The sequence below is a fragment of the Dasypus novemcinctus genome, chromosome 28 (genome assembly GCF_030445035.2).
Source record: "Dasypus novemcinctus isolate mDasNov1 chromosome 28, mDasNov1.1.hap2, whole genome shotgun sequence".
Taxonomy (NCBI): domain Eukaryota; kingdom Metazoa; phylum Chordata; class Mammalia; order Cingulata; family Dasypodidae; genus Dasypus; species Dasypus novemcinctus.
Window position 1 is genome coordinate 43586761 of NC_080700.1, and position 25843 is coordinate 43612603.

At 49.2% G+C, this 25843-nt stretch overlaps 1 protein-coding gene across 1 annotated transcript in view; it reads left to right on the forward strand.

Annotated features, from left to right (window-relative positions):
* Positions 1-25843, forward strand: part of FNDC1 (fibronectin type III domain containing 1) — a 109832-nt gene that overhangs the window by 48726 nt on the left and 35263 nt on the right. Inside the window, exons 5-11 of the mRNA XM_058289543.2 lie at positions 7752-7958; positions 15159-15257; positions 16516-16633; positions 17478-17665; positions 18885-18992; positions 21559-21747; positions 22959-24920. Of these exons, the coding sequence (XP_058145526.1) occupies positions 7752-7958; positions 15159-15257; positions 16516-16633; positions 17478-17665; positions 18885-18992; positions 21559-21747; positions 22959-24920 (2871 nt within the window). The remainder of the gene's footprint in view (positions 1-7751; positions 7959-15158; positions 15258-16515; positions 16634-17477; positions 17666-18884; positions 18993-21558; positions 21748-22958; positions 24921-25843) is intronic.

Sequence of the window (25843 nt, forward strand, 5' to 3'; positions counted from 1 at the left end):
CACTGATTTTTTTCTTCTGCCAGCTCCAATCTCCTGTTCAAACACTCCTGGGAATTTTTCATTTCAGTTATTGTGGTCTTTTACTTTGTTCCTTTTTTTTTTTCAAAAGATTTATTTTTTATTATTTCTCTCCCCGTCACCCCGCCTCCTCTCCATTGTCTGCTCTCTGTGTCCATTCACTGTGTGTTCTTCTATGTCCACTTGCATTCTTGTCAGTGGCACCAGGAATCTGTATCTCTTTTTGTTGCATCATCTTGCTGTGTCAGCTCTCCGTGTGTGCAGCCCCACTCCTGGGCAGGCTGCACTTTCTTTTGCGCTGGGCGGCTCTCCTTATGGGGCACAATCCTTGTGTGTGGGGCCCCCCCTACATGGGGGACACCCCTGCGTGGCAGGGCACTCCTTGTGCGCATCAGCACTGTGCATGGGCCAGCTAATCACATGGGCCAGGAGGTCCTGGGTTTGAACCCTGGCTCTATCGGTTGAGCCAAATCCACTTCCCTGTTTCGTTCCTTTTTAAAATCTCTCTTTTCATCAAGATTCTCATCTTGTTCATTCATTGTTTTCCTAATATCCTTTGCTCTTTCTCTGTATTTTTCTCCATCTTCTTGAGCATATTGAAAATCATAATTTTAAAGTCTTTGTCTGCTATGCCTACAGCCTGGTCTTCTTCACTGATATTTTCTGGATTTTTATTCTCTTCCTTTGGATTGGCCATTGTTTCCTCTTTCTTTGCCTCATAATCTCTTCTTGCACACTGTACATTTTAATGTTCTAATACGTTAGCTCAGTGATTTATTCCCTGATTAGTCTGTTTCTTGAGTTTGTAACTAGCTGGCATTATGACAGAGATTTTCTCGAGTCAGGAGTGAACAAAACCAAGCTAATTTAAGAAATAAACTCCTCTTACCATCTTTGCAAATTGACTTTGTGTTGGCTGGTGCCGTGCTTCGGCATTCAGCTCTCCCATCAGGCAGGCCAGCCCAAGGTGAATGTAGAGTTCAGGGTTCTTTATAGAGAGTGGCCCATGTCATTGCTGGTGGCCTTAGGAGCTCCCCTGTTTACTGGAGTTTGAATGCCCCCGTTGTTCCCAAAGCACAGCTCTTCTTCCTTTCCCAGTTCTTCCACTATGGACTTAAGAGCAGATAATCCTTTGCCATAGGCCATCCGCCTCAGTTGTTTCTTACACTGCTTTCCTTGTCTCAAGGTGCTTTTGCTTGGAGAGTAAATTCTGGAAGGGGAGACATGCCAGAAGGAGTTTCCCAAGTCAGTCTTTCCCAGCTGGAGCAAGACTACCATGGTTTCTGGTGGGAAGTCCACAAAGGCAGTACTGAGTGGCTCCACACTGCCCTGGGAGGGAGGGGAGCGGATGTGGAGGGGCCAGGAGCATTTCCGCTGCTCCCCACACCTGCGTTTTCTTGTCTTGGTCCCCGTTCAGCCCATGCAGCTCTTCAGCTCTCCTTTGCAGCTCTGAGGAAGTGTGCTGTTTTTAAGTCTCCTCCACTGCCTCTGTCTGGGGCAGATTGGAACAATGGCCGCCCTTAGAGCAGTGACCAGTGACTGGCCCCCCGCCCCCACTTCCAATCTACCCCCCATCTTGGGGAACTGGCTTTTTGATGTCCTTATCTGACACCGGCAAGCTTCGCCAGGGGGTGGATCCTTCTGCTGCCTGCTGCGAGAGTGGGGTATGGGCACCAGTTACCGCAGCGCATGGAGAGGGCCATTCTCTGGTCTTCACCAAAACTTAGGAGCCTCCTCCTCCCACCCTTCCCTGGATGCTTTGCAGGGTTCTACTGGCCTCCAGAGCTTCAAAACAGTTGATTCAGACAGCTCCTGTCTGTTTAATGGTTGTTCTTCTGGAGAAACTGGTACCTGGAGCTTCTCCATCTTTGCTTTATAATCAGCACTAGCATCTGATCTTAAATGGGCAAGCATCATGTTGAACTTTGGATCACTTTCCTTTGTGAAAAGAACAGATTTTGATTTTGAATTATTTTGGAATATTTGCCAGTTTGCTTCACTGGTGATACAAACCATTAGGAAGCGCTTTAATCCTGTCTGATTTTCTTATGTCTAAGGAAATCTAGATGGTAATTCTTTCACACATCACCCTTGCCAAGTGGATGGTGTGTATTAAATTACAGTTCTGTTATCAGCCAGTTCTGAGTAAGATTTACCTGATGATGTTGCCCTAAGAAGAATGGAGGGAATGTGTCCTGCCAAGTTTAAAATACGCTCTCCAATTATGGATGTGAATTTGATTACTCTTGGCAATTCTGCCTTCCTGTTTTCAAGATAAAAGACTTACAGAGATTTATTAGAAAATTTCAGAAGGCCTTGGTGAAGATATCATATAGAGCTTAGAAAAAACACTTAAATAATTTAATTGCAAACAAATTTGAAGCATGTGGATTTTATTTTTCTTGACGTATACATTAGCAGCTGAGAAGAGGATTACAATTTGATTTATAAAAGATGTTTGACGGGAGACGTGATGCAGAATGTTAAAGAAGGAAAGAGTTGAAAAGACTTGAACTAAATGTGGTTGGCTTTTCTAAACCCGAAGAGTTGAGAGCTGGACTACTGTGCTTAGAGCGACGGCATTCTCAATTCAAGTCAGGGTGAGCTGCGGTTTTCACGGAGGCGTGGCCCCCGTCCTGGGCCTCCATTGTGGGGTCCTCTTGCCACAGGGCTGCCCCCGGCAAGAGTTCTTGACTTATTTGCTCCCTGCTGGCTCTACTGTTGGGGTCGTTTAAAAAGTTATTTCTCCAGTGCCCACTCTGCAAGGCCTTATGCTCCCCCTCTACAGGAGGCCTGCCGGGCTCAGAACCTTTGTTTCCCGCTCACTAGCAGGAGGCTGGGCGAATGCTGGGGTCGTGGGAGGGGAGAGAGGAGAGCTTACACGGACGTGGCAGGTTCAACAGTGACACTTGGAGTGAGAGTGGTTGGATTCCGATCCCTGCTGCGCTGAGCAGCTGTGTGGTCTTGGGTAAGTTTGGAACCTCAGTTTCCTCATGTGGGGGCGGGTTATGATAATGTCTCTCCTGGTTGCCTCAGACTGTCCTAAGGATGATGGCCATAAACTAGTGCTCACAGGCCCAGATGATCCGAGGTGGGTAGTTTCAAGCATCGGTGATGAGACGGGTCTTTTGTTCAAACTGAATTTTTTTTACTGGAGAGACTCAAGAGAAAAACAGGACTTAGAAGATGTGGCAAGAGTGACATAAAGGTTTTTGCTTCTTTTAAAATTTTCTTTCTAGTCCTCTATTTCTATGTTCATGGCAGGTAAAATTTATCTTGTTACTTTACATAAATCTGAAAATGAATGAACACTGTTCCTGAAAAATTAATCTTAGTTATATATTTTGTTCTGGTAAATGTTTTCCAAAAATCTGCCAAATAACTTCAAAAACATTTTTTTTCTTATTTTTACAGAAGCTTTCGATTACATAAATGTTACATCAAAAATATAGGGGATTCTCAATTGCCGCACTCCCTTCCCCTCCCCCCCTTTCCCACATTAACAGCGTCTTTCATTAGTGTGGTGCATTTCTTACATACTGAAGCATTGCTATTAACACTAACTATGGGCTGTAGTTTACATTATCGTTTATACTCTGTTCTGCACAGTTTTACAGGTTATGACAAAATGTTTAATAGCCTGTATCTGTTATTGCAATGTCATACAGGACAATTCCAATGTGCCCATATCACACCTATTTTTCCCTTTCTCTCCTCAGAACCTCTGGAGACCACTTTCTTTATATCAGTGATAAAAGTTCTTCCATTGCTAGAATAGTAATGTCTATAATAGAATAATAATGTCTGCCTTAGTCCATTGTTCATTCCCCGATCTTAAGGATTCTTGGATGTGACGCCCACTCTGTTTCTAATTGAGAGGGGGTTTAGATCCTATGGGGCAGATGGATGGAGCTTGCACCAACTGACTTCTAACTCTATCAGAACTTCAATTGTTAAATGAGACTGAACATGCTTTTCCTTTAACAAATTTTGTTTTTCATAAAGAATTTTTACAAGGTAGTTTCCTTGGTATTTTTAAAAGAATTATTCTTACCCTAACCCCATACAAGGTCTATTCAGCAGTGACACCTGCTGATGAAGGCATTACATGTCCACTTCCATGACATGATCATCCATGGAGACCTCAACAGTTATGATGAGGCAGGGTGGATTTCTCTAGGTGCGTTGGCTATCACACTGTAATGAGTATGCCCCAAGAAGGTCAAATGGCAAGGCACATGATTAATCAGCTGAGCTGTTGAGTCATTCATGAGTCAGATAATTAGTGTTGGCCACTTAATGCAAATTATTTCCTTTGAGCATATTGTTATTTCCATAATCTCTTTGCAGTCCCTGATAGTTTTAGAGGTGAGACCTTGAGACAAAGAGCCCAGCTCAGTATTGTGATCAGGTTGGTGAAACCCTAAAGTGGCTGCACTCATGGCACCAGAATGCAGGGCAGTTCATGGTCAGTCTCTTGGCTGTATTACGGGATTAAAACACAAACTTCTCTGCATTTCTGGGAAAAGGCTTGTTGGCCCATGTCTTGGTATTCTCTTAGTAGCCACTTAGGAAGGTGCCCAGTGACTGATGAGGTAACTCTGGCTAATCTACAAATGGATATTCCTCTTGGTGAGATGCTGAATGTTGGAACCCATTGTCCAGCCTTTCAGGACAACCAGCCGTAATGGCGTCTTATTGTTGTGTTACTGCAGCTCGCACTAAGGCATTGCGTTAGTTTTTGTTTTTGTGTCTCAGGGTCAAAATGTTAGCTTAGTTGGGATTTCCTGGTCTAATCAAATCGGGCGGCACTGATGACGGGCTTAATGAGTATGATGGAGGAAGAGTGCTTGGGGAGTAACTGGCTTAGAGTAATTTGAGAGACACCCTCTAACCTAACTTGATCCTTGAGTAAATGCTAGAACGTGGTCCACTATTAGAAATGGATAGTGGGGTCGTCACGAGGTCATAATGGCTCTTTTTTTTTCATTTTTAAAATTTATTTATTTTAACTAGCACAGCTACCAGTAACTTTATTTTTTATTTTATTTTTAAATTATCTTTTTTAAAAGTTAATAGATCACATAAAACATTACATTAAAAAACATAAGAGGTTCCCACATACGCCACTCTCCACCCCACACCCCCATCAATTTTTTTAATTGTAATTTTTTGAAGATACATAGATCACAAAAAATGTTACAATCAAAAAATATGAGAGGTTCACATGTAACCCCCCACACTCCTTCCACATCAACAACCTCTTTCATCATTGTGGCACATTCACTGCGTTTGGTGAATACATTTTGGAGCACTGCTGCACTGCATGGACAATAGTTTACATTGTAGTTTACACTCTCCCCCAGTCCATTTAGTGGATTATGGGGGCATTTGGCACAGGGACAGTCTTCTAGGGAGTGCGTGAGTGCTCATCTTGTCATAGTGTGTTATATCATTACGTGGAGATCCATACAATGAGTGTGAAGGTGTAGTACCCACATCCTGGGGAGGCCTGATGTTCTCAAACTGAGGGAATTGTGTCTCTCAAAAGAATTGGTGGCTCCCAGTGGTTTAGGGCAGTCTAGTATGTCAAGCCCTCAGCATTGCTGCAAGTATCTGTGATTCTGGTCCTTCAAGTGGTGAAGATTGATTGTCACTGTGGGCCCTGAGGAGAGGGGGAGAGAGGTATAGAATAGATGGAAGCAGGGCAACTGGGGGACAATGGAAGTGCTCCACAAGATCATGCAATGATGGATATAGGACATGTTAAATTACACCAAAAATGTATAAAAGTCTATAGGCTAAAATGTAAACCATAATGTAAAATATAAGGTAACTAAAAATTTAGAAAATTGTACAGTCTAAAATATAACCCATAATGTAAACCAAAATGGAACCATGTTTGATAGCTCTGTTTCAATATCTGCACATCGGCCTCAGCAAATATAACATGAACATGTAAAAAGGTCATTCCTGGGCAAGGGGGAAAAGGGTTTGATGTTGTATATAGGGGAGGCCCCTATATTGTATATGTGAATTACTGTGATCTAAAACTTTTTTGAAGATAAAATTAAAAATTAGAAAAAAAAAGAAAGGATATAGACACTGAGGAAGAAATGAAAGAATTACCTTGCCACTGTACATACAGGGCAACGCTTACCACAGTGATGAAAGACAAAATGGCAAAAACAAAGTTTTATAATATTTTTCATTTTTAATATCCCAATTTATTTTTACTTTTAGTTTTTCTAAATTAGTATGTATTCTATTTCTAATCTTTAAACCAATTACTTTATTTCATTTTCCTATTAATTGAATTTGGCAATATATTAGGCTTCATTTTTCAAGAAGTTTGGACCACAGAGAGGTTCAACTATTACAGGGGAGGAATACTGGTGTGGGGTGTTATTGATGGGGGGCACATGGTTGGGAGGGAGTTCTCTAGGGCATGTATATAGGGTACATAAAAATGTTCAGATGTATGTTAGGTATTTTCATAGTAGTTATAGTTACAAACAACAACAGAGGGAGTGCTGAGTTCCTACCCAGGGGAGCTCTATCACATTCCCCAATGGAACAGCAAAAATCCCTCAAGTGCAATGGCAAAGACCAATGAAGAAGGATGGTCCAATGATGCGCCCTTGATACTGATGATTATGCTTATGAGCCTGTGTGCCTGAAATATGCACTAGGTGCCTAAGAGTTATTTCCTGAGAGCCTCCATGTTGCTCAAAAGTGGCCACTCTCTAAGCCAAATTCAGCATGTAAATGAATTACCTTCCCCCCAGTGTGGGACATGACTTCCGGGGATGAGCCTCCCTGGTGCTGAAGGATTACTATCAATCATTAAGTGGTGATGCAACTAGAAAGAGACCTTGAATAAAAGGGTCAACTCAGACCAGCAGAATATCTCAGCTTACATGTAGGATCGTGTGTTAAAAACTGCTTTTTGACCTTGAATAAAAGGGGGAAATGGCTAAGAGTCCTCAAAAAAGAGCTGGGAGGTCATCAGAGGGGTTGCGCTTACACATGCCTAACAGCTCTTAATTGGTGTAAACACAAAACTTAAATACTCACCATTGGCCACCAGAATGCATGACTGTGACAAATCTAATAAGGGGGCCAATTTTTTAGAGATTGATTTATTGAGCAAGAGGATTTCTTAGAATTGATTGATTTAGCAAAAAGGAAGCACAGGACGGAAGGTAGCAGTGGCAGTGTGGCAAGACATGTAGGAAAAATTAAGACTGCAAACCAGAAATCAGTATTGAGCTGTTGTGGTTTTATTGTCAAAGCAATGAAAACCCATCTCTTCAACATTATGGAATAAAAAGATTTCTGGAGGGTGGTTATAAATAGCAACGCGTGTCTCTACTGTAGGTATTATACCTTTCACTCTTGCCAGAGAATATGTAGTTTTGGCCCTAAGGAAGCACAAAGAAATAGATGAAAAGAAACATTAGGAAACACTGAGACTTCTGGCTGGCAGCCTCGCAACAGGGTGTGCTTTCATTATCAGTTCCTGAGTGTGGATGATGTGGTGAGCACAGTGGAAAAGTATGGTTACTGAAAGAAAAAAAAGGAAAAAAAGAAAGAAAAGTATGGTTACTGAAAAGAACTGGTTACTGAAAATTGATGTTTGGAGCCCAGCTGCTAATTGTTGTGTTGATAGACTTGATATACCTTATGGTAAACATCTAAGTGGCATACTATGTCATGTCCTTTTCCTTAAGAAAAGGAAGTTCCAAATAAACCCCTGCGTGTACGCATCCGATCCTCTGACGACAAGCTCTCCATCCAGTGGAAAGCGCCGCGCCTGTCCGGAGCCAAGAGCCCACGCAGGTCCCGAGGTTTCCTTCTGGGCTACGGGGAAAGTGGCCGGAAGATGAATTACGTTCCACTGACAAGAGATGAGCGAACGCACGAAATTAAAAAGCTAGGTGAGTTTCACGTTCGTCGTGTTCAGTGTTTTGATGCTATTTGCAATTGCTTCCATTTTTAGAAGTTTGTTCAGTACTGAACTTCTCCTTGTAGCTGTAATTTTCATTTTTACAATTATTTGAAAGTTAGACTCTTTGTCCAGTCCTCTGTCCCAACCTTCCATTATGGTAACCTTTAGTTAGTAGTGCCTTCCAGGAGCTTCCTGGGCTGGTCGCCCGGATTCCAAGAAGAGGAATTTTCTGGAAGGGGAGGGGGATTCCTGCTGTCCTGCCTGGCCTCTGTCTTCATCCTTTGATCTATGAAGCTTTGTCTTAGAATCTTAGGACACTGGGCTTGGTGCAAAGCCTGACGTCTGATCTGCCCTCCTCTCCTTCCAACTCCTTGTTGGTGCTGGCTGTGGCCAGAGGATGGCATACATCATTCTAGCCTGATCTGTGCTGGCTCTGCTTGTCAGTCAGCAGGCCTGGACAGGGGACGCAGGCTCAGGAGGCCTGGATGATGGACGCGGGCTCAGGAGGCCTGGATGATGGATGTAGGCTTAGCAGGCCTGGTAGGGGATGAGGCTCAGGGGGCCTGGATGGGGATGCAGGCTCAGGAGGTCTGGATGGGGACACAGGCTTGTGAGGATTGGATGAGGGACTCAGGCTTAGCAGGCCTGGATGATGGACACGGGCTCAGGAGGCCTGGACAGAGATGCAGGCTCAGGAGGTCTGGATGGGGACACAGGCTTGTGAGGGTTGGATGGGGCACTCAGGCTCAGCAGGCCTGGATGGGGGACGTAGGCTCAGGAGGCCTGGATGGGGACATAGGCTCAGGAGGCCTGGATGGGGACTCAGGCTCAGCAGGCCTGGACGGGGACACAGATCCAAGATGGCTGGCACCTACGATGGTCCCTCCTCGTGGCTGACACTCTGGTCCTCTCTTCCGTCCTGCCCATCCCCTCCTGTTCTTGGGGAGAACCGGCTGCAGGAGACACCATCCTCCCCACTCTCCCGCGCTAAGCCTGCAGCGCCCCGGCTGCTGGGGCAGGAAGGGCCTCTGAATTCCGGGGTTCAGCCTTAGAAAGTCCTCCCCCGTGTGAACCGCACCTCCAGCTCTGTGCGTGCGGGATGTGGGCTCCGTGACGCGCTGGCACGTCCCACACAGCACAGCGCTCGCCTCTCCTATGCTGAGCGCTCCCTGCCGCCGGTGTCCTGGCAACTGGCCCCGGCCGCGGCCTGCCCCTCCATTCCCTTCCTGCGCGTGGACCCCTGGCTCCTGCTCTTCCACGTGGCTCTGTCTTCACGGAGCCTCCGGAACAGGTCAGGCCCAGCCTCGCGCAGGTGGGCCCACCTTAACTGAAAATAGCACCTTACGGTGGGCCACCCCCCGGGGTGGGTGAGGACGGAACATGCCTTTTCCTGGGGTGCACAGGTGAGCCCACTGCAGTCAGCCCCGAGCATTTCGCCCCCCACCGCTCGCTCTCCTGGGTCCATACCCAGGCCGCGTCCAGGACGAGGCCATCGTTGGCCGGGCTCTGCCGGAAGGGCCAGCGGGAGCCGCCGTCTTCTCACCCGCCTCTCCCCCAGGCCTCCTCCACTGGCAGCCCCCGCTGTGGTGCAGTTGCAGAGGAGGGGGCGCTGCACGGAGCAGCTGCAGCGGGGGCAGACGGTGTGGGAGGCCTGTGCACGGGGGGGGGGCAGCGGGCAGGAGAAGGCGGGGGCCCGGCCGGCGCCTCCTCTAGGCCAGGTGGGGCCCCTCAGACAGGGTGCGAGAACGGCGGGAAGCGGCGCTGGCCAAGGAGGAACCGCGGCGGGAGGGACAGGGGTGGCCGCCCGCCTCCAGCACATTCCAGGGCTGTGCTCTGGCCGCGCGGCAGCGATTACCGGTGGCCTGGGCCCCAGCAGAGAGCGGGCGGTCAGGAGCGGCTGTGCTGGGAGGGGATCTGCTGCCGAAGCTTTGCAGAAGGCGTGGCTGCAGAGCAAACAGCCCCATCTCCTCGGAATGGGCCCCCAAGGGGCGTCCCCGGGCCACCCTGCGGAAGGTGGGTTTCACCTGGCGGAAGGTCAGGCCTAATTCCACTCCCCAAAAGACCCTCTCAGGTCCTGCCCAGCAGCCTGCTGGAGCCGCGCTCCCCGGCGGCTCCCGTGGTGGTCGTCCCTGGACATCGGCGTCGCGTGTACCGTGGCCCTTACCTGCGGCCTGAGCAGCAGGGAGCCGGGCAGAGCAGAGTGGCCGACTCTCAGGCGACCGCCAGGCCTTTCCTGGGGGAAGGTGCCAGACACCTCTCCTTCATTAAAAAGACGCTGCACGAATCGACGAAGGGGCCCCGGAAGCAGGTGGAACCCCAGTCTGCAGGCTTTGTCAAGGGCCACTGGCACCAGCAGCAAGACTCACACACCTGGAGCCTCCGAGTAATTCGGAGTCTCTTTTCAGTCATTTATTCTTTTTTTTTCTTTTGAGGTGCCAGGGCCAGGGAATGACCCTGGACCTCCCATGTGGGAAGCAGGCACTCAACCGCTGGAACCACCTCCACTCCACAATCGTTTATCGTGAGTCCACCCCTTCTTCCAGGATAGCTTTGCCACGCAGTTAAGGGCACGGGTCGGTTCTGGTGATGCAAGCCAAATCCTATTCAGAATATTAGCAGAAGGGTAGATTCTTGTTTTATTTTCATCCCTGACACGGCAGGGGACCATTTGCGAGTGGGAAAACATCCTTGTTCTGGGCCTTTCACGGATGACAAAGATTAGCAAGGCTTTTAGAGCTGCCACGGTTTTCATCTGACTCGTCGGCTGTCTTCGTACCTTTGGCAGGAACTGCAGGCTTACCTGACCTTAGTGGAGGGATTGTATTTCCCTGCCTGACCTTGAGCAAAAATCTTGGCCCTGTGGTCAGGGCTGGTCTCCAGAGCCAGCTTGAATGGGCAGGGCAGGCCTCCTGGGCTTTGGCTGCAGTGTCTCAGCGTCTTCCTTCCCACCAGGTTGGCAGCATGGCTTGTCACTGTGGATGACAGGTGGCTGCTGTGAGACGAGGTGTCCCTGGCAGCTAGCCCGTCACTGGAGAGGTGGTGGAAGTGTGAAGGGGGCCTTGGCGGGACTGCTGCGCCAGGGGAGTCCCATCTCCTTATCTTAAAATCCTGTTTCTAAACCTGGAGATGCCATTGAAAATGTGTAATTGCAGAGAATTGTCGCACATTAAAGAAACTCGGAGGAAAATGCACCTGCAATCCCACCTCCGAATCCTTCGTTAGGTACGGCTCATTGGGCATGGTGGAGGATGAGAGCATGTTTGGAAAACTGACCCACTCCTGTGGGTGTGGACCCACTGTAAGCCTTCTGATGAGGCTTCTTCAGTGAAGGTGTGGCCACCTCAATCAGGACGGGCCGTAATCCTCCTGCGTCCTTTGTAAGAGAATGAAATTCAAAGGGGAGAAAGCCCCTGAAGCAAGAAGCTGAAATCAACGAACCCCAAAAGAGAAGAAGAGCCCAGCAGATGCCGCCACGTGCCTTGCCATGTGGCAGAGGAGCCAAGGATCCCCGGCAGCTCGTCTTTGGGAAGAAAGTATCACCTTGATGGTGTCTTGATTTGGACATTTTCCTGGACTTCAACAGCAAGCAAGTAAATTCCCATTGTTCAAGCTGAACCAGTTCATGATATTTAAGTCGGTGCAAAAGGAATTGGGATTTTGGATTGTGAGTTTTAAATTATAACCAGGCTCAAACATATTTTTATTAATCAAAATAGGAACCAATTCAATCGACACATTTTGCCAATGAGAAATTTTTTTATTCCTGTAGTGTAAAATCCATGCTTTGGGATTCAGTGAACTCTTGGAAAGCATTTTCTGCATCCTGCTAGTTGTGGAAGCGTTTTCTCTGCCAAAAGTTGTCAAGAAGTTTAAGAAGTGGTAGTTGGTTAGTGAGAGGTCAGGGGAATATGGCGTACGAGGCAAAACTTCGTAGCCCAATTCGTTCAACCACTGAAGCATTGTTGTGTGACGTGCGGTCGGGCATTGTCGTGGAGAAGAATTGGGCCCTTTCTGCTGACCAGTGCCAGCTTCAGATGGTGCAGTTTTGCTGCGTCTCATCAATTTGCTGAGCATACTTCTCAGATGTAATGGTTTCACCAGGATTCAGAAAGCTGTAGTGAATCAGACCAGCAGCAGACCACCCAAAAGCGACCATGACATTTTTTTGGTGCACGTTTGGCTTTGGGAAGTGCTTTGGAGCTTCTTCCCGGTCCAGCCACTGAGCTGGTCGTTGCCAGTTGTCATATAAAATCCACTTTTGGTCGCACTACAACTCTGATTGAGAAATGGCTCGTTGTTGTGTAGAATAAGAGAAGACAACACTTCAAAATGACAATTTTTAAAATTTTTGGTCAGCTCATGAAACATCTGCTTATTGAGCTTTTCACCTTTCCAATTTGCTTCATATACCCAACGACTGTAGAATGGTCTACGTTGAGTTTTTCGCCAACTTCTCGTGTAGTTTAAGAGGACAGCTTCAGTGGCTGCTCTCAGCTGCTTGTTGTCAACTTCGATGGCTGGCTACTATACAACTCATCTTCAAGGCTCTCGTCTCCTTGGCAAAACTTCTTGAACCACCAGTGCACAGTACATTCGTTAGCAGTTCCCGGGTCAAATGTGTTGTTGATGTAGTGAGTTGTCTCCACTGTTTTATGACCCATTTTGAATTCAAATAAGAAAATCACTCAGATTTGCTTTTTGTCTAACATAATTTCCATAGTCTAAAATAAATATTAACAAGTAATAACCCATTAGCAGAAAACATAAAGCGAGAGACGCACGTTAAAATGATGTATAACATAACCACATTTATTTAAGAATGTATGCCATTATCCAACGGCAGATTTCAACAATGCCAAACCGCAATTACTTTTGCACCAACCTAATACTTTGAATAGCCAAGGAAACTGAAGCAAGCATCTTCTATGTCAGCGTGATTCCAGGTATTCCAGCGGTCCCGCATCAGACTTACATTCTAGGTGGGAAAAGCAGACAATAACCAAAAAGTGAATAGCATGCACAGATTTTAGGTGGTGCTCACAAGCCCAGAGAAATACAGCACAGGATGCAGGAACTGCCAGAGCTGGGCCAGGAGCTGGTTTTAAATCGGCTGGAAGGAGGGACCCTCAAAAAAGGTGATAGTGGGCCAGATGTGCTGGCTGGGGGATGAGCCGGTGGGATACTGAGGGGGAGTGTCCAGGGTCTAGGAAACAGCAAGGCAGGGACCTGAGGTGGGAGCGATAGTGAGGGCGCGTGGGAAAATTATGCCACATCACATACTGGGCCAGAGAAACGGAGGGTGCCTTGACTCTGAGGGTTCCCGGGCTGGTGAGGCAGGCGTCCCTGTGGAATTTGATGGCCACCCTTCATTCAGTAACCAGCTGTATTGGAAGAAGGATATTTTTATACTTCTGCAGAGTGTTAACTGCACTGCTTAGAAAGGGGACAGGTTACTGCGGCTCCAGCTGTAGGGACTTCCTGAGCATGCCAAATCCCAGGTCCTGTCGTGGGCCAGCGCCCGTTCAGCTCAGAGCCCTGCACCCTCTCATCTGAATTTATCCCGAGGATGCTTTGGAGCCGCTCAGACCGGGGCTGGAGACCAGCTCTGCCACCTTCCCGCCATGACCTTGGGTGGGTCATTTCACCCTTCCCAGCCTGTGTCCCCACCTGTGAGGTGGAGACAATAGTAGCTCCTGCGTGAGATTTTTGTTAGGATGAAATGAAGGACTGCATGTGAAATGCTTCACACCAGGTAGGTGCTTAACCCCATCCAGGTAACACACTGTGGTACAACTCTTCTCCATAGAGATAGCACAGGTGAGCTATCATTATAATATACTGCGGTACAACACTTCTCCTTAGTGATAATCTTGAGCTAGGGTTAGTTTGCAAGGAACTCAGTAAATCAAGAATCTGGTCATGAAAAAAAAAATCTAAGAGCTTTAAGAAATGCATTGCAAATATGTAGAAATTTCAGTTGTGGGAAATGATTCATTTCTTGGTGCTGCTTGATGAGCGATGGGGTGCTGCCATTCAGGTTTGGTGATGATACGTGGTCCATGGTTTTGCGGTTGAGTGGCGTCTTTTTTCTTTGCTCTTGGCGTGCTTCCATTGTCAACAGAGCCAAGGGACGAGTAGCTCGGAAGGGACGCCTCCGTTTAGAAGCGTGGCTGGCTGTTCTGTGAAGCCAAGGATTATAAAATGGATTCCTCCCTTTGATAAAAACTACATTTCACGCTTCCCTGGTATAAGGAGAGGTGAGGGCCTTAGTCTAATTTGCTCATGTATGACCTGCAACTCACCTGGCTTAACCTTTGCAAGTTGTCAGACATTATCCCCATCCCTTGAAATCTCTGTTGCTTTCCCCAAGTAGGTCTCTTTGTGTGAGGTTTTTGGACACAAGTCGACGTTTACTTTTCACTTGACAAGTTATTGGTAAAAACAAAAGGTTTATTTTCCCGCCGCCACCAGAAAGAGCCAGTGCTTAAAGGGAAGACTCCAGGGCTGCAGTTTCCTGTAGGATCTTAGCATAGCCTCTAATTTACTGGATATGCCCCAATGATATAACTATTATAATATTATAATATTTACACGTGACGTATGTCAGGTTACCGCATCTTTATTCTTCAGCTGAAGAAGGATGCTATGCAAGCTTGGCCAGCACAGTCTGACCTTAGCGGTGCTGGGTTCAGGAGATGTTACAGTTCGGTTTTAGGGGTGACCTAGTCTTTCTGGCACTCTGTGCTTATGAAGTAAGAAGTTCAGATTGGAAGAGGGGCAGGGTCTCCTCTGGGCCTCAGGCCCTGTTCTGAGATCTCGGCTTCGAAGAGGACGCATCCCACTAGCAGGGAAGGACAACCAGGACTGCTGACCCCTCTTCTCTCTTTTGGGAGTCAAAGGAAATGGGGCAGTCACGTGGGTAAATAAGCTTTTCTTTTTTTGTATTTTAAAAACGTGGTCTTCGATGCTGCTGAGATGGATAGAAACCAGGTTTTCAGGAATCGGGGAGAAACCACGTCCGCACTTGACATAAACCCTTGACAAGACGGTGCTCTTTCTGAGTTTCTTTCCGCCTCTTGGACGCCTTCCTTGTCCTTAGGAAGTGGGGATGCTCCAGAAGGACGGAGCGGGAGGAGCGGGCAGGGAGGGGCCCGCGGCGCCCCGTGACACCCTCGCTCTGTCGTCCTAGCGTCCGAGTCGGTGTACGTGGTCTCCCTGCAGTCCATCAACTCCCAGGGCCAGAGCCAGCCGGTCTACAGGGCCGCCTTGACCAAGCGCAAGATTTCAGGTAGGTCCCCAGCCCCGTGCGGGTCGGGCGCGGCCCAGCAGGAACGACGGCCGGTTCCCAGGAGGCCGGCGGGCGCCAGACCCCACGCCCCTTCCCAGGGCAAACTTGGTTGTATTTTGGGCTCCCTCTCTGCTCCAAGGTGCCAGTGCCCGGGGGCCGTGCTCCTGACGCCACCCCTGGCGTGTGTGTCACCGTGGGTTTTGAGGGGCGCCTTGTGCAGTAGAGTTGTCGAGGCGGGAGCAGCCAAGCACGTGCTCCGCTCCAAGGCGCGTCCTGCTGTCCCCTTGAATGCCCCTGGGGACAGCTGTGACCAAGTGAGATGTAGAAGAAAAGGGGCCACCGGAGCGGCAGGCGAGAAACACACTCAGTCGTTACTTCAGCTAAAGTTCCGTTTAAACAGTACTGGGAAGAGCGAGAAAAGATGTAGTCGTGATTTGTTCATCGCTGATCATTGGTCACGCACTAAGAGGTTTTTTCCACACCACTCAGGGATTTTTTCTTTAAATATTACCCATTGATTAACAAATTATCTATGCCTTTCCTGGGCCGCATGCCTTAATTCAAGGGGGCAACCCAAACATAATTGTTTTCATGAATTCACAGTAAAGCATTATTATAATTTTTTACATTGTATACCAGAAGTTCCACAATATCAAGTTTCACTCTTATTATTCATTGATTGCTGCTCTAGAAAAAGTCCTTGTGTAACTTTTTGAAACAGGTTAACTATTTCCATCTGTACTTTCCCTACGTGCAGCAAAATACACATTTTGATCTGTCTTGAAACTGCATTTTCTAGAATGTGAAATCATTGAGCTTGATGTGATTCTGACAGTTGTGTGAACCAGGATTTTCGTTTCATGCCGTGATTGCCAGAGAAGTACTTTGAAGTGAGCTTTTCTTCCGCTAGAGCTCTTATTATTTTCCAGAAATGTCCAATGGATATTGAGGAAACACGGAGCTGCCTGGGTTGCCCTTGCCTGAGGCAGAGCATCCTGGTCAGAACCGTTTCTTACGTCGCTTGGTTGAGCGTTTTTAAGAGTGGGCTCCCCACCTCTCAGCCTGTGTTTAAGAAGAGTGAGACTCTACCACACTGACCCCCCACGTAACTATGTAGCCTCCTCCTTCATTCTGCCTGCGTCCAGATAAACAATTAAAAGAGTTGTACAGGGCGAGCGATCGACTCTGGGGCCAGGGCAGCTCGGGGCGGAGCCCCTCCGCGGCCGCAGCCTCTCTGTGCTTCCCACTGTCGTTTCAGAGGAGGAAGAACTGGACGTTCCCGAGGACATCAGCGTCCGAGTTATGTCGTCACAGTCGGTGCTCGTCACCTGGGTGGACCCCGTTCTGGAGAAGCAGAAGAAGGTTGTTGCCTCAAGGTACCCGTCCTCGCTTCTTAGACTTTGTTTATGCGTGAGAGATGGGGTCTTTCTCTTCCTGCAGAGATCGGTATTTATTTTAATGGTTCCATTGTCTGCATGAATGCCAAACTCGTAGCTGAGTGTGGAACACTCTAGGGCAATCTGGCTACTCCCGAGTGCGGTCACACATTTCCTTAAATTGTACACTACCAGGGCCTCGTGCATGGTGCGCCCAGCGGTGCCGCAATTCCTGCTTGCTCTACGTTTTACTTTCTCTCTGGAAATCTCCTAGATTATGCTTCTTTGCCCCCATTCAAGTTTTGCTGTGTCTCATTAATGCCGCTCCTTGCCTGGAGAGTGCGGGAACGTCTTGGGAAGGGGCTCGCTGCTTCTCCTGGTCCCTGGTTAGAGCTTCCGTGGGAAGGGCCTTTATGTCGAGCGGTGGGTGTTCGTCTAACACCCCGCAAGACTTCGTCCCCGGTAAACATTCCTCAGAGAACTCGGTCAATGGGGTGCACTGTTGTCCTGTATTTTCAGAGAATTTGGTTAACGGGGTGCGCTGTTGTGTTGTATTTTCATAGAATTCAGTTAATGGGGTACACTGTTGTATTTTCTTAGAATTTGGTTAACGGGGTGCACTGTTGTATTGCATTTTCATAGAATTTGGTTAGTGGGGCGCGCTGTTGTATTTCTAGAGACCTTGGTTAGCGGGGTGCACTGTTGTGTTGTATTTTCATAGAATTTGGTTAACGGGGTGCGCTGTTGTGTTGTATTTTTATAGAATTTGCTTAACGGGGCGCGCTGTTGTGTTGTATTTCTAGAGACCTTGGTTAGCGGGGCGCGCTGTTGTATTCTCTTACAGACAGTACACCGTGCGCTATCGGGAGAAAGGGGAATCGGCGAGGTGGGATTTCAAGCAGGTGTCGCACAGGCGCGTGCTGGTCGAGACCCTGCTCCCGGACACCATGTATGAATTCGCAGTGCGCATCTCACAGGGCGACCGGGACGGGAAGTGGAGCACGTCGGTCTTCCAGAGGACCCCGGAGTCTGGTCTGTAGTTCAGATTCCTCTGAATTTTAACCTGGGATCTAACCCTAAAGCGAGCTCTGAGGACAGTTTAAGAGGCCAGCAGTGACAGGGCTCAGCAGGGCATTGTTTTCAGCCAAGCTAACCCAAAATCTTGGTATTTTCTGCTTTAAACCCAAAGTGCTAAGGAGTGGCGTCCCCTCACTGGGCGTTCTTGTGGGCGTGTTTCGCTTCTGCTCTGGGCTCCCAGTGTGCAGCTTACGAAAATCGCCTTTAGGCACGGAAGGCCCTGGGTGTAGAAGACTTCTCAGACAGGAGCCCGGAGTCCATGGCCTTGAACGCAAAACAGGCTGAGGCTGTGTTTGATTCTGGGGGAGAATTTTGCTATATATTTAAGGCTGCAATAATTTATTTTAAATTCTATCTTTTAAAGCTTTATTAAAAAGCATTTGGAAGGAGATTTTTAATCTTTGCAGTTTTTCAATATTCAGCAATGAGAGAAATTCCCAGTACCTAAAAGCATTCCCTGGATATGTCTAAACTCACTATATGAGTTAATATAAATCGCTGTATTTAAAAAAGAGCAAGTGTAGAATCATCTCCCATGTATAATAAGAATTAACATTGTAGTTCTTCCATTAAAAATGTATGTGTAGAGACTGTGCCATTTACTTTTACGATATCCACTTTTTTCATTAAAATTTTTTTATTGACTGTACCATTCATACTTGAACATAGTAAGTGCATAGTAAAAGCTGCGCGCTTACAAAACAAACACGCACATCATCACACAGGGCTCCCATACATCACCCCACCACCACCACCTTGCATTGCTGTGAAAACATTTCCTACAAACTATGAAATAGCATCGTCAAAAAATTACTACTAGGAACCACGTCTTACATTTGGTGCATTTTCCCGCAACCCGCCCGATTAGTACCACCCTGCATTAGTGCTGTGCGTTTGTTACAGTTCACGACAGAGCGTCCTCGTGTTTGTCCTGTCGGCCGCAGTCCATCTCCCACCCCGGGTCTCCCTGTGTCACGGCCCCTGCCTTGTACGGTCCCTGCAAAGTGCGCACGCGGTGGCTCTCGTCTCATCACAGAGCTGTGTTCTCATCAGCTGGGTCGATTTCAGAACGTTTGCGTGACTCCACAAGGAGGAACCCCACACACCCTGATACCCTGCTCTCGTTGTCTCTTAGAATTGAAAAATACCCACTTTTAAATTCGTTCTTCTGTAGCTCCTACTATGGCTCCTGAAAACTTGAACGTCTGGCCCGTCAGTGGCAAGCCTACGTCTGTCATAGCCTCGTGGGATGCACTGCCTGAGACTGAGGGGAAAGTGAAAGGTAGGCGTCTCATCACTGAAGGGCTAAGGGACAGGTGCGGGGAGACGCGTGGATGCACTCCAACCCCTGCTCCCAGTCCAGGCTCAGGGACTGAAAAGAAGTAGCAGGTGCTCGCCCGCGGGCAGGGGGCTCTTGGTGCAGCAGTCTTCACTGTCAGCGGTATCCAGCTGCTCATGACGACGACTGCTCTTCTCACCTTCTCTCCACACAGGCTTTTTGGAGCCGCCATTGGGAGATGTTTATGGGGTGGGACACCATAAACTTTACCCACTCAAGCAGCGCCACTGTTTTCTTTTCATTGTGCCAATAAGACCACTGGAAGTAGGAGTTGAGCAGGCACCTCATGGGATTGTACGTTTCTTTGATGGGACCATAAATATTTGGGTGGGTTTGAAAAGTCATTGCCAGAAAATGGACTTATTCCTATTCTTTTTTTTTTTTCTTTTTGAAGGAAACCATTACCTTAAAACAGAAAAAAAGTACTGCAGGTTCTTAAAAAGAAAAAGAGAATAAAATACAACTAGCTAAATTTAAAAATATAATCCCTGGAGAATAGAGAATAAAAGCGCAGAGCCTCTCCTTTTAATGGAAAAGGATTCAAGACTCTTCCAGAAGTCTGCCAGGAGGCATTTTAAAAGGCCATTTTGAGGCTGTTTCCCTACACAAGCACAGCCGCAGGGTAGAAAGGAGTAGGGTTTTTCTTCAAGGGAGGAATACTTTCAGTTGTTTTTTAGATTTTGGAAGACAGCTTTCAGTCTAATATATCCAGACCATAAAAAGTTTATGTAAGCTGAAAGAAATCCAGAAAATTACCACTAATCTCCTTGGAGAATTTCTTAATTAAAAAAGACAGAACAATTCTTTCTTGCAGTCAGTCTTATCTTTTGCTGATATGTAGGATGCCCTTTCATGGAATAATAAGTTAAGGATGGTAGACAGTATTTTCCAAGCCTATGTTTTCTCATTTTCCAGGTTTTTAAGAATAGAGTGAACGATTCTTGCTCTTTTTCCCATTGGAATAAATCGGAACAAAATAGAATAAATATTTAGTTGGTCCCTTTTAATTGCTCTTTTTATAACAGTTCAACATTGGCTTCACATAGTAAGTATGTGAAGCTGCAATGGCCTCTGAAAATTGGATAAAGATGGTTTTTGGCTGACTGCTATTTTAAGTTTTAGAAAAGTCAGTGATTGCTCCTCTGGCAACTTTGTTACCACGCTTCTTCTTTTCTTTCCATCTCCCAGGTCTTAGTTTGTATTTATAGCTCTTTGGTGCAGGAAGCTTCCCGCTAGTCAGTTAATGGTACTGCCAAAAATAATAATGGCTACTGAGTTTGTGTGGCCAAGGGAGCTCATGTATCCTACCCTTGTGTTGCAAATTCTCGTGAAGATTCAGTTGTGGGATTCAAAATTCATAATTACACGGGGGCACTTTCTGTGTGTGGGAAACATGGAACTTCATAGAAGAATTATTTGATACATCACCTTTTTTTTTTTACCCTATTCAAATCTGTAAAAGGTACCTGAATGGCAGCATTTTGTAGGCAGTGATTTCTCCTAACTCTTACCTTTGACCACTACAAATAACAATTGTGTTCATTTCCATTTCCATTCCCATGAGAAAAAAATGCTGGGCCTTTTTGGACCCTTGCTGGAAAAGCATTTTTGGTTTAACGTTTTTTAGTAATATACTTTTTAAAGGTTTGAGACTTTGGAAAGGGAAAGATCTCCCATGATCTTCTAAGAAATATAACTGCTTCATTTTTCTGGAATTTCAATTAGCTTTTCTAGCTTCTACTCACATTATTTTGATAAGTTTTCAGAATCTTGAATTCATTCAGAGGAAAATAGGCAGCCAGTTTTTAGATGACAGTGAAAATTATGCTTTAATATATGACTTTAAGGTTATAAAATTTCCATGTAAGTACAGAGCAGTTTAGCTCCTTGTACTGAATTAATTATGGTTTTCAAAGTTAAAGGGCATTATATGCCCACAGATTTATAGCCAATTAATGATGGATTGGACATCACTTAAATAAATTAGTTTGCCACTTTTACTCATGGTTTTAAAGACTGAGAACATATCCTTATGGACGTATATGGAGTAAGAACTTTAATAATTCCTCAAAAGTGAAATTACAATCCAGATATGGAATGTATCTGGCTGCATGTGCTCACGAAAAATAACTCTAGCCTCCTCAACCAGAACTTCCGAGCGTGTTGACAGCTGCTTGCAGTCGCTAACTAGCAGTTGTCACTATTTTTTCCCTTCTTCCTTTCAAGATCCGTTATTTCCATCATGGAAAATTAGTGAATAAACACAATGGAAAAAAAGACAACAACCACAGGGTAAATATTTTTGGTAAACTGTATGCTGACTGGCCTCCTGCTTGAATTAGGAAGCGGTCAGCTGGTCGGGGCAGCGCCCTGCGTGGCGGCCGGGGGCCCTTGGCCTCGGCTGTGCCACTAGTGTCGTCAGCTCGTGCTGATATCTGCCCGTCCGGTCTGCCCACTGGACCCAGGGCGGCTCCGTTTCCTCCTTCCAACGTCTGCCAAATCGTTTCAGAATACGTCCTCTCCTACGCCCCGGCGCTGAAGCCCTTCAGCGCCAAGTCCCTCTCCTACCCTGGAGAGACCACCTCTGCCCGGGTGGATGGGCTGCAGCCGGGAGAGCGCTATCTCTTCAAAATCCGGGCTGCAAACCGGAGGGGACAGGGCCCTCAGTCCAAAGCCTTCATTGTCGCTACGCCAGCAGGTAAGCGCCGCGCCCGTCGTCCGCTCTCCCCGCGGTACGCTGTTTGTCTTGCGTTACTTTGCATTGTGGTCTCGGGGGTAGAACGGATGCGTCGATGCCTTTTAGGACGAAGTTTGCTTATTGGTTTTTAAAATATTGTCGAGATAACCTTTGTAAGTTAGTCTCCCCCAAGACTAAAATGTCACTGATAGCTCCTACCAGTCTAATATCAACTGGCTTGATTGAGCCTTTTTAAGTTTTTGTGCTGAGGACATTTTTGGAGGTAGAATGTGACTCTTTTGTTACCGTGTTTAATATAATCTTTTCACCTCCTAAATAGCACTGAAAAAAAAAAAAGAGTTTGTTTTCCATTATTTTGGAGCACAGCTTTACCCAGAACAATTGTCACTTACCTGGTTTATCTGATCAGTATCAAAACCAAACGAGTTAGAGATCCAAACGGGGAGGGCGGGGCCTTGGGCATGGTGCTCGTTGTTTTGCTGTTTCTCCACGCTTAGGCCGGATAATTGCATCTCTCTCCTTCATTACGTCCAGCGTGCCCTGGAAAAACACTGTGAAATAGATGAGGCTTGCATCCTCTGTATTTCCCATTGCTCTATCAATTTCTCTCCCCTTACAGCACCCAGCACCCTTTCCTCATTCAAGCCCACTCTCCAAAAAAGAGGAAACTGGAGAGGGCATCTGTTAGAATATCCTGCCTAGCCAGGAGTCTTTATTTTCAGCCTTTCTGTGGAATTACAGATTTGCCCCTTGTTAAAGGAATTTCAAGCCAGAGGGAAGGAGCACGGACACGTTGGGGGAATAGAGAACTTGTAATGCTGCAAACAGGACGGATTTGTTGCTCATTCCCGTCACTTAGGAGGGCACCGTTGATGAGCGCGTCATTGTGTAGTTTTGAATGTAGATCATTCAACATTTCGTAGCAGGCTTAGGAGGATAGCTTGCCTACATGGTGAGGAACAGCTGTAATGCATCTGTAATATACTGACAGTTACATTAAGAAAATCCTACATGATATTTTGGGCTTTTACAAAATCAGTGAGTTGCTTCAAAGCACTCACTTCGGAATTTCCTCACATAAGAAGTCGTGGCATAAGCCTGACTCAATTTGCAGAAATTCAATTTCCTTTTCTAGGAATATGTCTGTTAAAGCAAAATAGAACTTGGCAAGAGCTCTTCTTTGACGGTAAATTCTTTAAAATCTGTTACAGCCAGTACTAGCGAGCCGAAGGTTCAGCCGGAAGCCGACTCAGAGGATCATTCCAAACCCGACAAGCCCAAGCCTTCTCCCAAAGTTCCTGCTTCCTCGCCTGTTTCTCCCCGAAATAGAAACGCCAAGAACCACTTAGCTGACTGGAAGAACAAAATACTGGCGAACGGCGGGATGCCAAGAAGGCCCCAGCTTTCCCCCAAAAGGACCGAGGCTCTGGACCTCCAGTCCACCGAGACAAGTGAGGAGGAGCAGGATTCCCACGCGGACCCCCCGGCCCCGCCCTCGGGGACTCAGGAGCCCAGGCGGCCCGGGCGGCCCCCACCTCCCAGGTCGTTCCCCTCTGGCCTCGTGCCTGGGAGGACCCCATCCAGGGCATGGACCCCAGAGCTGCCCCGGAGGGGACCCGCTCAGCCCGGCCCCTGGCTGCCCTCGCGTGCACCTGCAGAGCAGTCGCCCTCCACGGCGGCCCCTTCTGCCCACGGACACTCGGACAGGGACAACGAGTCCACGGGCCAGGACGACGGGGAGCTGCGAGCCGGAGACGCCCTGGGCCCCGGGCAGCGTGCCCGGCCAGGCCCGCGGACCTCCAGCGCCCTGCGGGAGAGAGGCTCAGTGCGCCCTGGGGCGGGCCCCGCTTTGCCCGCTCGGAGGGCCTGGCCCCCTGGGGACGTGCAGGAGCCCTCGAGACCCTCCCCACGGGAGGGGCCGACCAGCCCGCTGCCTGCTCGACCGCACGCCGGGGTGACCCCCTCCAGGGGCTCATTGCCTCCTTCCTCGAGGACACAGACCCCGGGGGCCGACGTGGACGCAGGGCCCGTGGGGAGGCAGGCGGAGGCCACCGCCTCCACGTCTCGGGCCAGGTGGCCGTCCAGTCGGCCTGTCCCTGGCCATCTGAGCTGGCCCAGAAGCAAGCCCTTTGCTGCAGGCAGCAGGTACCCCAGCAGGCCTGGCAACGGCCGGGGGCTGCGGCCCCAGCCCACCACCGCCCCCGGGGGTCTCTCCAAGGCCAGCTCTGTCCCCACCTCCGAGCTTGACTCTGCTGTGGATGGAGATGAGGAAGAAGAGGCTGAAAAGCCACTTCCGGCCACGGTCACCAATGATGTCTTGCCCTCCACCTCTAGGCAGCCCTCCGGGGGGCTGGACCACCTAAGCAGGATCCTCCAGAGAGGGCCCGCTGTTCCCCGAAAGGAGCCCCTGGTGGGAAGTCCCAAGGTCACGGCGCCATCCTCCGCCCCGGCCGCTGGGCGTACCCCGGGCCAAGCGCCCCCGGCGACTGCCCAGGCTGCGAGGCAGGGCGCGACCCCCGGGCGCCGGCCTCCCCCTGCCCGGCCGCGCCCACGCCCCGGGGCCAGCGCTCTGGGACCGCCCCATGGCCACCAGCCCGCAGCCCCCAGGTCCAAGCTCGAGCCCCCCGCGTGGCAGCAAAGCCCCCGCGCCCCGGTGCCTTCCCAGCCCGACGCCCCCACGCAGAAGCGGGAGTCCCACGCGCACGACGGCCGGGTGGGGTCCCGGGAGGGCAGCCCCGATGGCGAGCCCCCCTCCGCCCGCCCCAGGGCCGCGCCCCCGCCGCCAGGGCTGGAGAAGAAGGACGTGCCCCCGGCCCCGCGCGCCAAGGCGGCCCCGCCGGCCAAGCGGCCCCTCGCCGGGAAGTCCGCGCAGTCTGTGGCCCCCGAGGACGACGAGCGCGCCTTCGCCAAGGCGGGAAAGGACGACGCCCTGTCGGGGGCCGTGCCCAAGGGGCCCTTCGCCTCCAAGGACGCCGCCCGGAGCGCCGCGCCCCCGAGAGCCGCCCCCGTCCCGCCCGGGCCCCCGCCCGGCAGCCCCGCCGCCCCCGCCGGCACCCGCGCCCCCGTGCTCCACACCTCGACCACCCCGATGCTGTCCCTGCGCCAGCGCATGATGCAGTCGCGGTTCCGGAACCCCCTGTCCCGCCAGCCCGCGAGACCCCTTCCCGGGCCAGGTAACGTGAGATTCGGTTCTCAAAAGATGTCGCTTAACCTGTTTTCAAAGGGTGCTCGGTGGCGCCCAAAGCCGTTTCTGGGAGGAGCTGTGCTTTCTTTTACTTTATTGAGCTGCTCCTGGGTCCAAGCTATGCCTTAGTTTTATAGGAGACAGAGGTTACCCGTAAGGGGCTGTGCTGTTGCCCCCGTAGGTCAGGGGCGGAAGCTGGATTGCAGTGGCTGGCGGAGGCCAGGTGGCCGGCGGTGGCCGAGTGGCCGTGCTGGGCCCTGGGCTCTAATTCCACGGCCCTGGCGCCCCACCTCCCATTCGGCCACTTCCAGTTCCTTCACATCGGCTCCTCTTCTCCGAAGCGCGCCCCAGCCGAGGCCCGCTCAGGTTCTGGGCTTAGGTTATTTGTTACTGCTCCTGAGCAGGTGTGTGCTTGGGACGCCCAGGGCGGCCAGCGCGCCCAGGCTCGCCCGCTGAGTCTGCACACGGAGCCCTCCGCTGCCTGCCTGCGAGGGGTGAGGATGTCTTGGCTCTGACTTCCTCTCACCCTGCGGTCGGTGAATGTTGTTTAAAATCTCCGGAAAAGGCCTTTAAAGAGGAACGTCCTGGGTGGGGGGGGGGAAGGAGAGTCACGGTGGCCATGTGCTGTGAATTCCTGTGGCAGTAGGTGGGGTGTGTGCACTTGAACTGGTGTGTATGTGCACCCTAGCAGTGTGTGCAGTGTGAACTGGTGTGGACATGCACCCTGGCAGTGGGTGGGGTGTGTGCACTTGAACTGGTGTGTATGTGCACCCTAGCAGTGGGTGCAGTGTGAACTGGTGTGGACATGCACCCTGGCAGTGAGTGCAGTGTGTGCAGTGTGAACTGACCTGGGTGTGCACCCTGGCAGTGGGTGGGGTGCGTGCACTTGAACTGGCCTGGATGTGCACCCCA